This window comes from Physeter macrocephalus, chromosome 1 (assembly GCF_002837175.3).
Source record: "Physeter macrocephalus isolate SW-GA chromosome 1, ASM283717v5, whole genome shotgun sequence".
Lineage (NCBI taxonomy): Eukaryota > Metazoa > Chordata > Mammalia > Artiodactyla > Physeteridae > Physeter > Physeter macrocephalus.
In genome coordinates this window covers 48,466,053-48,483,315 of record NC_041214.2, presented here as the reverse complement: position 1 = coordinate 48,483,315, position 17,263 = coordinate 48,466,053, and the positions used below count along the sequence as shown (strand labels likewise).

The window sequence follows — 17,263 nt, the reverse complement described above, 5'->3', positions numbered from 1 at the left end:
AGTTAAGTCCATCGTGTTTAATGTATCAGTTAAAGCTTCTGTTTCCTTATTTATTTTCATTTTGGATGAACTGATCTGTCCATTGGTGAAAGTGGGGTGTTAAAGTCCCCTACTATGATTGTGTTACTGTCCATTTCCCCTTTTATGGCTGTTAGCATTTGCCTTATGTATTGAGGTGCTCCTGTGTTGGGTGCATAAATATCTACAATTGTTATATCTTCTTGGATTGATCCCTTGATCATTATGTAGTGTCCTTCTTTGTCGCTTGTAACAGTTTGTTTTAAAGTCTATTTTGTCTGATATGAGAATTGCTACTATGAGAATTGCTACTGCAGCTTTCTTTTGATTTCCATTTGCATGGAATATCTTTTTCCATCCCCTCACTTTCAGTCTGTATGTGTCCCTAGGTCTGAAGTGGGTCTCTTGTGGACAGCATATATATGAGTCTTGTTTTTGTATCCATTCATCCAGTCTATGTCTTCTGGTTGGAGCATTTAATCCATTTACTTTTAAGGTAATTTTCGATATGTATGTTCCAGTTACGATTTTCTTAATTGTTTTGGGTTTGTTATTGTAGGTCTTTTCCTTCTCTTGTGGTTCTTGCCTAGAGAAGTTCCTTTAGCATTTGTTGTAGAGTTGGTTTGGTGGTGCTGAATTATCTTAGCTTTTGCTTGTCTGTAAAGCTTTTAATTTCTCCGTCGGACCTGAATGAGATCCTTGCTGGGTAGAGTGGTCTTGGTTGAAGGTTTTTCCCTTTCATCACTTTAAATATGTCCTGCCACTCCCTTCAGGCTTGCAGAGTTTCTGCTGAAAGATCAGCTGTTAACCTTATGGGGATTCCCTTGTTTGTTATTTGTTTTTTTTTCTCTTGCTGCTTTTAATGTTTTTTCTTTGTATTTGATTTCTGGTGGTTTGATTAATATGTGTCTTGGCGTGTTTCTCCTTGGATTTATCCTGTATGGGACTCACTGCGATTTCTGGAATTGAGTAACTATTTCTTTTCCCATATTAGGGTAGTTTTCAACTATAATCTCTTCAAATATTTTCTCAGTCCCTTTCTTTTTCTCTTCTTCTGGGATCCCTATAATTCGAATGTTGGTGCGTTGAATGTTGTCCCAGAGATCTCCGAGGCTGTCCTTAATTCTTTTCATTCTTTTTTCTTTTTTCTGCTATGCAGTAGTTATTTCCACTATTTTATCTTCCAGGTCACTTATCCGTTCTTCTGCCTCAGTTATTCATTTCATCTTCATTTGTTAGTTCTGGTGGGTTTTTGCCTTGCTCCTTCATCTGCTGTGTGTTTCTCTGTCTTCTCATTTTGCTTAACTTACTGTGTTTGGGATCTCCTTTTCACAGGCTGCAGGTTAGTAGTTCCCATTGTTTTTTGTGTCTGCCCCTAGTGTTTAAGGTTGGTTCAGTGGGTTGTGTAGGCTTGCTGGTGGAGGGGGCTAGTGCCTGTGTTCTGGTGGATGAGGCTGGATCTTGTCTTTCTGCTGGGCAGGTCTGCATCTGGTGGTGTGTTTGTGGTGTCTGTGACCTTATTATGATTATAGGCAGCCTCTCTGCTAATGGGTGGTGTTGTGTTCCTGTCTTGCTAGTTGTTTGGCATAGGGTGTCCAGCACTGTAGCTTGCTGGTCGTTGAGTGGAGCTGGTTCTTGGTGTTGAGATGGAGATCTCTGTGAGATTTTTGCTGTTTGATATTATGTGGAGCTGGGAGGTCTCTGGTGGACCAATGTCCTGAACTCGGCTCTCCCACCTCAGAGACAGAGGCCTGACTCCTGGCCAGAGCACCAAGACCCTGTCATCCACACAGCTCAGAATAAAAGGGAGAAAAAAAGAAAGAAAAAAATAAAGTTATTAAAATAAAAAATAATTATTAAAAATAAAAAAATTTTAAAAGTAATAAAAAAAAGAAAGAAAGAAGAGAACAACCAAACCAAAAAACAAATTCACCAATGATAACAAGCACTTAAAACTATACTAAAAAAAACAAAAAAACCTCGACAGACAGAACCCTAGGACAGATGGTAAAAGCAAAGCTTATACAGACAAAATCACATACAGAAGCAGACACATACACACTCACAGAAGAGGAAAAGAAAAAAAATATATGTATTGTTGCTCCCAAAGTCCATGTCCTCAATTTGGGATGATTCGTTGTCTATTCAGGTATTCCACAGATGCAGGGCACATCAAGTTGATTGTGGAGTTTTAACCCGCTGTTCCTGAGGCTGCTGGAAGAGATTTCCCTTTCTCTTCTTTGTTCGCACAGCTCCCGGGGTTCAGCTTTTGATTTGGCCCCGCCTCTGCGTGTAGGTCACCTGAGGGCAGTCTGTTCTTTGCCCAGACAGGACGGGGTTAAAGGAGCAGCTGATTCTGGGGCTCTGGCTCACTCAGGCTGCGGGGAGGGAGGGGTACAGATGTGGGGTGAGCCTGTGGCCTCAGAGGCTGGCGTGACGTTGCACCAGGCTGAGGTGCGCCGTGCGTTCTCCCGGGGAAGTTGTCCCTGGATCATGGGACCCTGGCAGTGGCGGGCTGCACAGGCCCCCGGGAGGGGAGGTGTGGATAGTGGCCTGTGCTTGCACACAGGCTTCTTGGTGGTGGCAGCAGCAGCCTTAGCGTCTCATGCCCGGCTCTGGGGTCTGCGCTGATAGCCGTGGCTCGCACCCATCTCTGGAGCTCGTTTATGCAGTGCTTGGAATCCCCTTTCCTCACGCACCGGAGAACAATGGTCTCTTGCCTCTTCGGCAGCTCCAGACTTTTTCCCCGACTCCCTCCCGGCTAGCTGTGGCACACTAGCCCCCTTCTGTGTTCGCGCCACCAACCCCAGTCCTCTCCCTGGGATATGCCCCCCGAAGCCCGAGCCTCAGCTCCCAGCCCCCGCCCGCCCCGGCGGGTGAGCAGACAAGCCTCTCGGGCTGGTGAGTGCTGGTCGGCTCCGATTCTCTGCGGGAATCTCCGCTTTGCCCTCCGCACCCAGTTGCTGCGCTCTCCTCCGTGGCTCCGAAACTGCCCCCTCCGCCACCCGCAGTCTCCGCCCTCTAAGGGGCTTCCTAGTGTGTGGAAACCTTTCCTCCTTCACAGCTCCCTCCCAGATGTGCGGGTCCTGTCCTTATTCGTTTGTCTCTGTTTTTTCTTTTTTCTTTTGCCCTACCAAGGTACGTGGGGAGTTTCTTGCCTTTTGGGAGGTCTGAGGTCTTCTGCCAGCCTTCAGTAGGTGTTCTGTAGGAGTTGTTCCACATGTAGATGTATTTCTGATGTATTTGTGGGGAGGAAGGTGATCTCCACGTCTTACTCTTCTGCCTTCCTGAAGCTCTTCCAATATTTATTTCTTGATTGAATAGTTGTAGGCTGTTCTAGCTATTCTGGTGACTATGTATACCTACTTTTTGGGCTCAGTCAAAACTGCAGTTTCACACTATATTATAAAAGGTAGTAGATTTTCAGTAAATAGACCTGTTTTCTCTTTAGAACTTAAAAATCAGAGCCTGAAAGATAATTTTGTTGTTAAAGAGAAAACCTATGTTATGTGTCCATATACATTTTAGTTTACCCCTTGGTAGGTTATTTAAATTTGATTTTTTGGTTAATTTTAGACTCTTTTTGATCAGAACAATGCTGCAAAAAAAGAAGAGTCAGAAACTGCAAACAAAAATGATTCTTCAAAGAAGTTGTCTGTCGAGAGAGTGTATCAGAAAAAGACACAACTTGAACATATTCTCCTTCGTCCTGATACGTACATTGGGTCGGTGGAGCCATTGACACAGGTAATTATTAAATTTTACTGAAATTAGATGTGTATCTACTTCTTAATAAAATTTTGTAAGTATATGCTCTGTGAGTACACAATTTCATGTCTCTGGTAATAACAGAAAGTAGGGAGAGAGATCTAAGAGGTAGAAATGTCTTAATTTTTCACTAGAAATTAAAAAAACTGGGAGCTAAAAACTATCTGAGAAGTATACAGTAAAATGGTGCTATATGAACTTTTTAAAAGTTCTGAAGTTCATGCTGTGGTTTATTTTAAATTCTAGAATTTATATATACACATTGATGACTATCGTTTAATTCTTACTATGGACTTGGCTTACGCATAGCAATTTTTTTCTAGCAGTTTTGTGAAGTAGGTACTATTATCTCCATTTTATAATTGAGGACACTGAAGTTTAAATAAATTTAAGTAACTTGCTCAGACCTCTCAACTAGTGAGAGCTGGGATTCAAAGCTAGGTGTCTTTGACTCCAAAATCATGTTACATTCATACTGTTTTACTCTGTGCTACTTATACTACAGAAAAATATAATGTGTGAAGTAAAAGTGTAAACATAATTTTTTTCCTATTTTATTTAAATACTGTTTCTAACAATTTTTGGTACCTTATATTAAAGCTGACTTTATGTATGAGTAAGAATACAGACTTGATACAAAATGAACAATTTCTCTATTTTGAGGCTATTTGAATTGAAGGTGAATACAGCGAGGTTGATTGCAGCTGAAATAGTATGTTTTTCTGCTTTGAAGATCTAAGTATTTACAGACTAAATGACAAATAGGGGTTTATGCTTTGTAAAATTGATGTTAAATATATTTTACTCCATAAGTTCTTTTGAACTTTTCTCTCAATGCAGCTCATGTGGGTGTATGATGAAGATGTAGGAATGAATTGCAGAGAAGTTACCTTTGTGCCGGGCTTATACAAGATCTTTGATGAAATTTTGGGTGAGTACTTGTTTAAGATTTAATGCATCTGTTTCTATTGATATCATTATAATGTTCCTATATATGTAAAGCCAGACTTATAAATTTTAAAGGCATATCTCTGGTTTTTATGCTGAGTATAAATGTTCTTCAGAAAATCTGTATTACCTGCTGTAATATGTTCATATCTCTGGACATCATGTCTTTATGTTTTGGTTTGTTCATCTGTAAAATGCATGTGCTGTATTTGATCAGTAATCCCAGGGTCATTGTATGGTCCTGTATGTGCAGTCATCTTGGGGCTCCTCACATTCCGGTCAACAGGGGAGGGCACGTTAAAAATATAGATTCCGGGGCCTGATCCTTGCAGATTCAGTCGGTTTGAGTTGAGACACATAAAAATGGGTTTTTCACCAACACATTAGGTATTTCTATTGGGCAACCAGGTTTAACAACCATTGTTCCAAATACCTCTGTCCTTTCCAAATCACATGATTAGTTAAATCACAATGAAGTGTGGATACCTAATTGACTCCTAAGGCAGGCTTGCACTTTGGAAACGTTTTTAGCCAAGGATTCTCTATAGAGACTCATCAGTGCCACTTGAGGTTTCCTACAGGGTTGTTTGGGTCTTTTGAAGCTTCTTTTGGTCTTTGGGAAAAGGATAGGAGAGTAAAACTGGTTACTTAACGTTTTGTACTTTTCACTCTTGTCTGCCAACTATCTGCCAGTTTTACTTTTAGGTTACACAGTGTTTATCAGGAACGTATTCCTTCTGTGATTGAAGTTCAGTTTGACAGCTAGCTAACCACTGAAGCTGTGGTTAATGTATGCAAGTATTATCAGTTATAGTTCATAGAATTTAAAATTTTGATTTCTAAAGATGCTAAAGAGTGCTTTTCTAATTCAAAAATAACTGGTTTCAGCTCAATCTGTCTATAAAATCACTAGTTTATTGAAGGAGAGCAAGAGAAAGTAGTTATGTGTTGCCAAGATAAAATATAATTAAACCTGATATTTTACTTTTAGACCTGGATAGGGGATTGTAAACTGCAGATGTTTGTTTTTACTTAATTTGTTTTTATATACCATAGAATCATCCCCCCCTTGTTTTGTGGTAGAAGACATAACCGTAATTTGGTGTGATATAAAATTTAAGAATATTATTTGGAAAATAAGATTTTGTATTAGAAGTTAGCAGTATTATTTTCATTAACTATTACCATATGTAAATGTTTATTAAGTAGTGATGCACATGTAGCTGTATGTTTATGTATGTCCTTGTATGTTTATTTATTATAACTTTTTATATATCTTATTACTTACCAAAATATTTAATTTTGTAGTTAATGCAGCTGACAATAAACAGAGGGATAAGAACATGACCTGTATTAAAGTTTCTATTGATCCGTAAGTATATTTCAAGTTTAATTTTTTATGCTAAGTTGTTTTATTCAGATGTTCAACTTCAAACATTCCTCAAAGGAATAATGTGTACAGTTAGTACTCTTGAGTTTCTTGTTGCTTGAGACCTTGTTATTTTTCCCTCTTTTGGCCAGAATGCTACCCTCTTATAGTTTCCTCTATCATTAATGATCTTTTTCTCCAAACTATTCAGTACTTCTTTATGAGAGTGCTTGGAGACCATTTTTCTCCCTCTTTGATGCTGTGGATACTGTTTCAGCTGCTAGAATAATCAGTCTTTTCTTATTTTTGCTTTGGTATTCAAGGCTATGGGCTATTGTTAGTACTATTCCAGTTATATTATGGGTTAAATTTACTTTTTCATAACCAACATTTGGACTTTTCCATTTATAACATTTGTAAATTGGGAACTGCTGGTATTATAGAATATATATACCAGGTGTTCAGCTGATAACTACAGTGATTTTTTTTTTGGAGGACTGAGGGGGAGTGAAAATAAAGTATTTCTAACTTAAAACTTTATCCTGTTTTCACCAGTATGCTTTTGTGAGATATTATGTTACATTTATCCTTTATAATTAGTAATTTAGCATGATTTTAACATGAAAATTTAATAATTCAGTTATAGCCTTACTGTCAGTAATCTAATTTTAAGGACATGGTTAAGATAAATGATACAATAAAAATATAATTTATATTTGGTTATACCGTGAAGTTGACTGTATCTTATATGAAAATATTACCACATAACTATACTGTTGAAGTTCTTGATTTTTCTTTTTCTTCCTTTCTTTTTTTATTTGTTTTTCATTTGCATCATTTCTACAACAAATAAATTCTTGAGAATCTGTATGGTAAGATGCACAGGGCACTTACAAGTTGCAACATAGGCAGACATTTAAAAGGAAATTTTAGCTGCCAGGATTTCTTTTCTTCCATATTTAGGAAATTATCAGTTAAAAATGGTATCATTTATTATGTTTTAGGAGAGCTAGTAAGGAGTAATAGATGTTGAATTTTTGCTATCTTTACGCTTTTTTAAAAATCAGAACTGAAAGACTCTAAATACTAAGGAAGAAGGCCTTTTTTTAAATACATTCATGGTGAACATGGTTATGATATTTGGTTCTTTTATCTTAATTGTTTTGACCACATTGATCCAACAACGTGGACTTTAAAAAAAAAAGATTAGATAGAACCCCATCATAACAAAGTGATCAAGAAGTGAGTTATAAAACAGCTCTGTAGACCAAATAATGACTCTTGGTGGCAGGCTTTACTTTACGTTTATTACAGATTTGGGACAAAGTAATTCTATGTAACTAGTGCCTTTATTGCTCTCTTTCTAACTCCCTTTTCATTCAGCAGACATTTTTGTGTGAGTATAAGAGTGTCATAGAATTTTAACTAAATTTATTTGGTTCTTAATGGCAATCAGATAACAGTTTCTTTTTTCTTATTTATCTCTAAGTCATTTTAACTGCTTCTGCTGGAAAGTTCTTTTATTTCATATAAAATATGTATATAAAACAAAAATTCATAGTTGACTATTCCAAGGAAAAAAGGGTGAAGGTAGTATATTTTTCACCTCTCCTTTCCTATTTTACTTTTGTTTATAAATTATTGATGAGACTCTTGAATCTTTCTCCTGCCTTTAATTAAAAAATATATTTTATACACACACATATTTAAAATTTGCAACAGACAACCATTTTGGGGCATGTTGCTGATCCTTATATTTTATTATTTATTTATATTTTATTTGTTAATTTTAACAATAACATTTTTTTTTTGGCGGTACGCGGGCCTCTCACTGTTGTGGCCTCTCCCGTTGCGGAGCACAGGCTCCGGATGTGCAGGCTCAGCGGCCATGGCTCACGGGCCCAGCTGCTCCATGGCATGTGGGATCTTCCCGGACTGGGGCACGAACCCGTATCCTCTGCATTGGCAGGCGGACTCTCAACCACTGCGCCACAGGGAAGCCCAACAATAACATTTTGACTTTTGTGAATATTCTCCCATAAATTCATTCCTTATGTTTTTCCTTTACTACATATATTACAGAATTCATGCTACTTTTATTAAAATAAATTTTATTTCAGAGATGCAATTTTTGCATAAGTTAGATTTCTAAATTAAGAAGTCATTTTAAAGCAGAATTCAGATGGGGAAAAGTGCTGTTAGGCTGTTTATTTTATTGACCCATTTTTCTCTCCTGTCCATTTTTTATATTCTTTGGGTTTCATTCTTTTTAACATTTTTGTATAGCAGATTTTATTTTTCTTTGTGCATGTGTGTACATGAACTCTTTGTATAAAAGAGAGGTTAAATTTTGATAGTTAATGGGTTAAGTGTAGAGGATACACAGCACAGTTTAGCTCTTATTCCTCTTTTGATAATACTCTGTGACGTGGGAATAAAATTTAAGTAAACAGCCATGGTTGTAAAAAAACAAAACAAAACAAAAAAACAAACAAAAAAGTAGGAATAGATTAGCAAGGGATGCCATGCAGAATTTGGACAGCAATTCTAGAAAGAATTTGAAGCAACTTCTTACAGGGGAGCTTAAAACCCATTAAATAGTATAACATAATGGTTAGTTGTTATTGAAACAACTTATTTGTTGGCATCTATTTGATTAAAATCAAATAACTGTGGAAAGCACATTAACCAGAGTTCTGTTTCTCTAGCTTAAATATTCTTATTTATTCAGGGTTGAAACCCTTAAAGCTGTAGCTTTCAAAAAATAATACATACTCATACTGAAATATATGTACATATATGTATACATTTTTAAAATATCGCCTTCTGTATACTATTTTGTATCTTTCAATTTTTATTTGACATACTGTGGGCAGCCTTCTTTATTAACTTATGTAGATCTACTTAATTCTTTTTAATGTTCCTAAGTATTGTATTATGTCAGGATGTCATCATTGTTTAACCTCTTTCCAGCTAATGAATATCGGATGTTTAGATTGTTTTCCATGTTTCTCATTAGCTTTAATTATTTCAAAACTTTATTTATAGCTTATTCAAGGACATCATTCTTAATAGTTCTGTGAAGATTATTGATGGAGCAAAGAACATAGTTATAGAATTCTGAATCATTGTTTAGAGATTATAGAAATAAGTACCAGATCTAGGAAGTGAAATAGATTGAAATTTTGTAATAGGTGACTTTGATAGAAAATTTCATTTTCATACTCATACAGGCTTATAGAATGTACTTGATATCAAGCCTCATTTTTTGAAACTGTGATGAAGATAATGCATTTACAAAGTGCCTTATTTTAATTATAGTACCACATATACTAAGTAGGATGAAGAAATTTTAAGGGTTTTCTCATGAGTTTGTTGACTTTTTGTGTCATTCTGAGATGTTTAATATTTGTAATTTTCCATTCATTGTCTTTCTTCATTTCCTTCAGAATTCTTCTCTATAGTTTTAAACTCCATGAAGTGTCTTGTTAAAAAAAAAAAAAAAAAAAAAAAAGTGCTTAATAAGTTACAGGTTTTAAGCCCAAGCTAGAAACCATTTGGAAGTCTAAAAAAGTAATGCAATACATGGCCCTTGTTTCTAAGGCCCACTATTTTGACATCTGCATTTAAGACACACAAGGTAAAGTACAGTAGCTAATTTGAAACCATTACATACTTAAATATTCAGCTGTGTATTCTGTAGAGAGTGTTTACCCACAAGTGAGCTAACCTAATTATGTCCCGAGATCCCCCGTAAATACTTCAGATTTTTTTTGCAAGTTTCAATATAAGGAGGGTTGGGAAACATTGTTTTAGGCTGGGTAAAAGGCTTGTGGGAGAACTGAAGTTATAAATTGATCCTTGAAGTTAAGGTAAAATTTGGCTAGACAGAGAGAAAAGGTAGTATAGGCAAGGGAAAGACCAATAAACAAAGAAATGGAAGAATTAGGAATGAACATGGACAAGTAATAAAACTGACCTGCAGGAAAATAGGGTGCATGTTGCAGAATAGTGGTAGTTCATTTTGACTCTAAGTAATGATTTGGATAACGGGCCTGGAACATGCAATAGAAGACACTTAAACTACTGATGTGTCCTGGAGCAAACAGTAGTGTGAGGAGAGCTGTGGTTTCAAAATATAGTTAAGGGGAGTGGCTAGCTCTGTTTTTTAGCAGTGTTGCAGTAACAGTATTTAAGGTGATGCTAATTTAGACTCCTATACTGGCATTTGGAATGAAGAAAGGTTGGATACTGCTGAAACGAATCTAATAGGACAAATTAATGTCTTGACTAAACGACTTTAGAGAATGATCAGGAGATATGAATAAAAATGATATCAAAATTTGAGTCTCCGCGATTCAGAGAGTTGAACCTATATTGTAGAGCGAGGCAAAGAAGATGATGTGTTATTTTTTAGTTTCTTTTTCTTAAACTTTAAAAAATTTAATTAATTTCCTCCTGGATCTTTGATTTTCATTTTGGCTTTTATAACATTTTTTTTTTAGTTGTAATAACTACTTTTAGTAACTCTAGAGAGATTAAGCTATGTATGTGTGAGTGAAACAGTGTGTCTAAGAATAATTGTGAATCAGATTGGCAAATGGTAGCTTTTTAAGGTAATTCTCAGTGAAGCTGTGTTTCTTTGCACGTTTGGCTAAGTGGGTAAAGGCATCGTAATATATACTACCCTGAAGCAGTAGGGTAGGCAAAATTTTCCGTCAGGACTATGGCCTACGTCAAGTTGCTGTTAACTGTAGGAACCTCTACTCCATACCATTTAGGACTAAAATGGATGGTTTTGTGATTGAAAACCTAAAAGACCTAAAATAGGTAATACTTAACATATTTTAAAACCATTAAAGTTAGTTTATAACAATGACTGCCACAATACAAGCAACCCTCTAACATTTAGGTGGAGAATGGAGTACATTTCAGGCTATTTTTCCTTTTCTGTCTGCCTTGCTCAGCAGTCAGGTAGGAAATAAAAATGGCCATGGCCACTGGCCCTGCAGAGCCCGGGTTCACAGGTGGTTGACTGGCAGGGTGAAGCAGGAAGATCATGGCTAATATGTATGAAAAGAAAATGAAATTGATAGCTGGCTTCTTATAAAAGCTTCACTGCTTTTACTACTGAGAAGAGTTTCTTTTCCTGAGAAATTTTGCAGTATTACCTGCAGATCTTAGTGATCCTAATTTGAGTTGACTCAGGGATAGAAATGTGTGTCCTCAGCAAGTATTTTCTTGGAAGACGAGTGAGTGTCTCCCAATTGGTAATGGCTGGCAAACTCAGGTTTATTCTGGGTTACATTACTTTGGATGTAAATTAATTGATATAGCTTATAACTATTTTAAGCTCTAAACTCTGCTTGTTTATTTACAGTGAATCTAACATTATAAGCATCTGGAATAATGGGAAAGGCATTCCGGTAGTAGAACACAAAGTTGAGAAAGTTTATGTTCCTGCATTAATTTTTGGACAGCTTTTAACATCCAGTAACTATGACGATGATGAGAAAAAAGTAACAGGTAAAGTCTGATTTAGGCTGATCAGAATTTTTATTGAAAAATATTGCCCTCTCTTACTATTTCTATATAAAATATTACAGAAAACGAAATCTGTATAGTTTTATTAGAAAATCCTTTTCAGAATTAATATATTAAAAACTATCATGTTTAATTGTTTTCTTGGTTATAGTCTGATAGAGACTTAACTCTCGTAGTATGCTGACTTCTGCTAGAACTCCTGGAGCTCTAACCTGGCTAACGGTTTGGGTTTTGAATTAGAGTCCTGATGAAAATAAGATGTGTATGATTCCTGTTTATGTGAATTTGTTTTTACATAAGCACCATGTCTTTTGGTATCAATTAAATTGCTTTTAAACTGATTTCTTTAAGAGGGTCAAGATTGAAAGTCTAGACTCTGAATAGAGTTGAAAGTGCTTTGACCAAAACCAGATGTTTTTCTACTTATTTACATTTCCTAAGTAGATTGATAATTTTTTTTCCAAAACCAAGGCTCTAGGAAGTTATATAGATTAAAATTTTGTAATAGAGAAGTAACTTTGATAGAAAGCTCAGATTTCATACATAGACTTACTGAATTATAGGAGATACAAAGAATGTTTTTGAAGTTGTGATGAAGATAATCTAAAAATGCATATTTTAATTTTACTATATGTGCTAAATCTTAATTGTATTTTTCTTTAAATGAAAAATCTAAATATACTTTGCATTATCATCAATTGATTATTTCAGTAAGTGGAAACTGTTTTGCAACAGACCTGCTGTATGGTAGGTGAGTTAACAAAGTTTCTTTAAAATCATTTTCATTAAACCTTTCACATTTAATTGTTTTTACAGGTGGTCGCAATGGTTATGGTGCAAAACTTTGTAATATTTTCAGTACAAAGTTTACAGTAGAAACTGCTTGCAAAGAATACAAACATAGTTTTAAGCAGGTATGATAGAAATGTGCCTAATTCTATTTTTTAAAATAATCATGTTGCTTTGCAAAGATAATAGACCTTAGGTAAATTGCAATGATAATCTATATAACATTTTTTAAAGCATTAAGCAAGTAATCAGAGTAAAAAGACTTCAGAATGCCTGGGATATTTTACATAAACCTATCTTTCTCCTATTCCTTTAAAACAAATGCTTTACTTAACAGACTTTTCCTTTAACCTATTTAAGCAATAGGGAAAATGTCCTGACCCTCATAGGCAGATTGAAATACATCCGCTTAGCATGTTTGAAAAATTCCTTGTTGATTCATCAAATTTACACTTCAAAATTTTATATTTCACTTTTGTAGACCTTTGAAAATAGTTTGAAATTTTACATAGGCTAAAATTATTTTGTCAGGAAAAGCATCATACCTTTTTATTTTTGTAAAATTTTGTATGGTCATGTTGAAGAATTTGAAAGATGTTTAACTAACAATGTATAAAGTTGTGCAGTTTATTTTGCTTATTTTCAGCATGAAGTTATAATAGTAGTATTTACAATTTTTTCATTTATAATATCAGTTTTAAGAATTTGGTTTGTTGTGAAGCTGGAAAACGGATATAGTTGTGGTAAATGAGTGTTATCTCATTAGCTGAGTCTTTATGTATTATCAAATATAGCAGCATTATAGAAATATTTGAATATTTTTTCTTTTAAAGACATGGATGAATAATATGATGAAGACTTCTGAAGCCAAAATTAAACATTTTGATGGTGAAGATTACACATGCATAACATTCCAACCAGATCTGTCCAAGTTTAAGATGGAGAAACTTGACAAGGACATTGTGGCTCTCATGACCAGAAGAGCTTATGATTTGGCTGGTTCATGCAAAGGAGTCAAGGTTATGTTTAATGGAAAGAAATTGCCTGTAAGTGTCTTCTAAAATAGTTAATGCTTTGTTAATTCGTAGACAGCTTATAGTTAGATCTTGCTTTTCAAATCTAATCTGTTAATCTCTTTTAACCAGTGTGTTTAGATGATTCACATTTAAAGTGATTATTGGTACATTTGGATTAAAATTTACCATCTTGCTATTTATTCATTGTATTTGTTGTTTGTTTCTTATTTCCCTGTATCCTGCCTTCTCTGGTTTTAATTGAGCTTTTTTTTTATGATTCCATTTTATCTCCTTTATTTACTTGTTATTATACCTGTTTTTAAAACATTTTTAGTGGTTGCCCTAGGGTTTATAATACACATTTGTAAATGATTTGAGTCCACCTTCAAATAATTTATCACTTCATGTGTAATGAAAGGACTTTACTTTTTCCTGGAAAGGCATTTTATTTTAAATATAGAAGTGTGTACACATCAATCCCAAACTCCCTAACTATCCCTCCCTCCACCTTTCCCCCTCTGGTAACCACAAGTTCGTTCTCTAAGTCTTTGAGTCTGTTTCTGTTTGGTAAATATGTTCGTTTGTATCATCTCTTTAGAGTCCACATATAAGTGATATCATATGATATTTGTCTTTCTCTGTCTGACTTCACTTTTATGATAATCTCTAGGGCCATCCACTTTGCTGCAAATGGCATTATTTCATTATTTCTTATGGCTGAGTAGTATTCTATTGTATACATGTACCACATCTTCTTTATCCATTCACCTGTCGATGGACTTGTTTCCATGTCTTGCTGTTGTGAATAGTGCTGCTGTGAACATAGGGGTGCATGTATCCCATGTGTAGTGGAAGGACTTTATAACAGTACATCATACATTTCACTTTTACATGTTCTATAAACAACAGAAGAAGAAAGAGAATGAGGTGGAAGAAATATTTGAAAAAATGATGGCAGAAATGTTTCCATAACTAGTGATGTTGTTGTTAATGCTTTAAGCAGTCAGTTATCTTTTAGAGCAATTAAAAATACAATAAAGAATTATATTTTACCTTCATTTATTCCATTTCCAATGCTGTTAATTTCTTTGTGGATCTAAGTTTTTTATCTTAATCATATTCCTTCTGCCTGGAGATTTTCCTTTAATATTTATTTTCTGTAGAATAGGTCTGCTGGCAATAGATTCCCTCAGTTTATGTTTGAGAGAGTCCTTCTTTTCCTTCACTCCAAAGGATACAGAGTTTCACTGAATGTAGAATTATGGGTTGACAGTTTAATTTTTTCAATACTTTAAAAATGTCACTCTGTTGTCTTCTTGCTTGCATGATTTCTACTGTAGTTCATATACTTCTTTCTCTGTTGGTAAAGTGTTTGTTTTTCCTCTGGCTGCCTCGAAGATTTTCTATTTGTCTTTGGTTTTTGAGTATGCTATGCTTAGGTATATATATATGGTTTTTTTTGTTGTTGGTTGGTTTTTTTGGTGGTGTTTTTTTGGTTTTCTTGGTACTTACTCTGTTTGGTGTTTTCTGAGCTTCTTGGATCTATTGTTTGGTGTCTGTCACTAATTTTGGAAAAATTTTGGCTGTTATTTCTTCAAATATTTCTTACATGCTTTTCTTTCTTTTCCTTTTGGTGTTCCAATTATGCGTATATTGTAGGGTCCCAAGCTCTTGGTCGTTTTGCTCTGCTTTGTTCACTGTGTTTTCTCTTTGTGTTTTAGTTTATATTGCTGTATTTTCAAGTTCATTGATCTCTTTCCTCTACTGTTTCAAGTCTTTTGCTGAGCCTGCCAAAGGCATTCTTCTTCTACTGTGTTTGATTTCTAGGATTTCCAGTTGATTCATTCTTAAAGCTTCTGTTTCTCTGCTGAAGTTGCATATTGTCTGCCTTTTCCACTAGAGACTAACAGATTAGCCATAGTTATTTTAAATGTCTTATCTGATAGTTAAAACATCCGTGACACATCTAAGTCTGGTTCTGATGATTGCTTTGTCTTTTCAGACTGTGTTTTTTCTTGCCTTTTGGTATGCCTTGTAAGATTCTGCTGAAAAGCAGCTATGTTGTATAGGGTAGTAGATATGGAGTACCTAGGCTTTAGTGTGAGGGTTTATGTTAATCTGGACAGGGACTGGGCCGTGTTTGCAGTCTGTTGTTGCTATGGGCACCAGATACTTCAGATTGTTTTTTGTCCCTTCTCTTCGCTTTGGGCCTTCCCTTGGAGCTGCCCCTCAAGGAGGGTCTGTCTCGTGTAGCTCTCCCAGCTGAGAACCACTGTTGTTATCGGAGGCCTGCTAGCCCGGTTGTAGGTTGTGGAGACCCCCACGTCTGACTAAGTCTCTGGCTTCAGAGCGCACAGTGAGCCCGTGTCTCAGGGGTCTGGCATTCACAAGAGTGTCTGCCCCTCTGCTGGAGGCGGGGATTGTCCCTTTGTCCTCTGTTCTCTTGCCCTAGTTGCAACAGGTAACCTCCAGTGTTCTGATTCAGTATCCTTTAGGCTCCCTGCCTTGCAGAATAAGCCTTTTAAAAATGTAAACTTAAATGAGATGGGGGTGAGGTGGGGTGGCCCGGGGCAGAATTACTTCATGCCAGCTGCAGAGATACTTCACCACGGCTTTCTGGCAGTGCCCTTCCCCCTGTGGATTAAGGGTTTTTTTTGCTGCTGTTGTTGTTTGTTTTTCTTTTTGATTAGGGAGATGGGTCTGGGGGTCTGGGTGGGATTCCCAGTGGCTGCTCTTCTCCCCCAGCTGGCCCCATGGGGGGAACTTGTTCTAGATTCTCTCTGATCTGCCCTGTGAAAACCTGCTCTACGGTTACTGGAAAAGAGTAAGGAACCCTTTGACCACAGCCCTCAAGTTCTTCACACACTCAACACCAGTCCACATGTGTCCTGTAGCAGTTCATCAGAAGCTCTGGCTTAAGGCTCCTATGGACTTATATAACCAAGTAGCTCCTGTCCCAGTTAAGCAAAAGGCTTAGGTTCTGTGTCTCCCTACAGACACCTGTCTCTCTTCAGACTTAGGATGGCCAGCTGTCCAGTGATCTCAAGCTTTTGAAGATACATAAAAAATTTGTCATCTGACCAGCTGTTTTCTTGTAAGGGAGAAGAAAACTTCTTCTTTGTCCTCTACATGTCAACTCAAACTGGAGGTGTACTTGGTCATTTTAAAAATTTAAACTTTTGAAAGATTTTATAATTTAATTCTCCAGCTGTCCCTTCATAACCTCTCTTTGTCAAGTACCTATGGAAATGAATTCCTTTTTAAAGGGCAGAAATCAAGGAGTAGAATAAGGTTGGGATCTGCAGATTGAGAGGTGTTGTGAATGAGGGGAAATGAGAGTGTGAGTACCTGTTGGCATTCACCTAGTTCAGCTGCCAGTAGGAGAGAAATTGTTTCTTGTTTTTGTTTTCCAAATTATTAGGTAAATGGATTTCGCAGCTATGTAGATCTTTATGTGAAAGACAAGTTGGATGAAACTGGAGTCGCCCTAAAAGTTATTCATGAACTTGCAAATGAAAGATGGGATGTTTGTCTCACACTGAGTGAAAAAGGATTCCAGCAAATCAGCTTTGTAAATAGCATTGCAACAACAAAAGTAAGTACACTAGTTCTTTGTTTCCAAGTCAGTAGTAGAACAGTGCTTCATTAAAGACAATAAAATAGGGCTTCCCTGGTGGCCCAGTGATTGAGAGTCTGCCTGCCGATGCAGGGGACACGGGTTCGTGCCCCGGTCCGGGAAGATCCCACATGCTGCGGAGCGGCTGGGCCCGTGAGCCATGGCCGCTGAGCCTGCGCGTCTGGAGCCTGCGCG

General features: G+C 36.3%; 1 protein-coding gene across 4 annotated transcripts in view; it reads left to right on the top strand.

The window, feature by feature from the left end:
- TOP2B (DNA topoisomerase II beta) overlaps positions 1–17,263 on the top strand; it is a 66,861-nt gene that overhangs the window by 17,281 nt on the left and 32,317 nt on the right. For 2 of the 4 annotated variants that reach the window (XM_024115155.3, XM_055080489.1), the window contains exons 2-8: positions 3,610–3,765; positions 4,627–4,717; positions 6,043–6,106; positions 11,484–11,629; positions 12,464–12,561; positions 13,270–13,482; positions 16,874–17,047. In XM_024115155.3, coding sequence (XP_023970923.2) covers positions 3,610–3,765; positions 4,627–4,717; positions 6,043–6,106; positions 11,484–11,629; positions 12,464–12,561; positions 13,270–13,482; positions 16,874–17,047 — 942 coding nt within the window. Of the gene's footprint in view, positions 1–3,594; positions 3,766–4,626; positions 4,718–6,042; positions 6,107–11,483; positions 11,630–12,463; positions 12,562–13,269; positions 13,483–16,873; positions 17,048–17,263 lie in introns of all 4 variants that reach the window. The other 2 variants (XM_007114400.4, XM_028490334.2) reach the window with 1 other exon arrangement.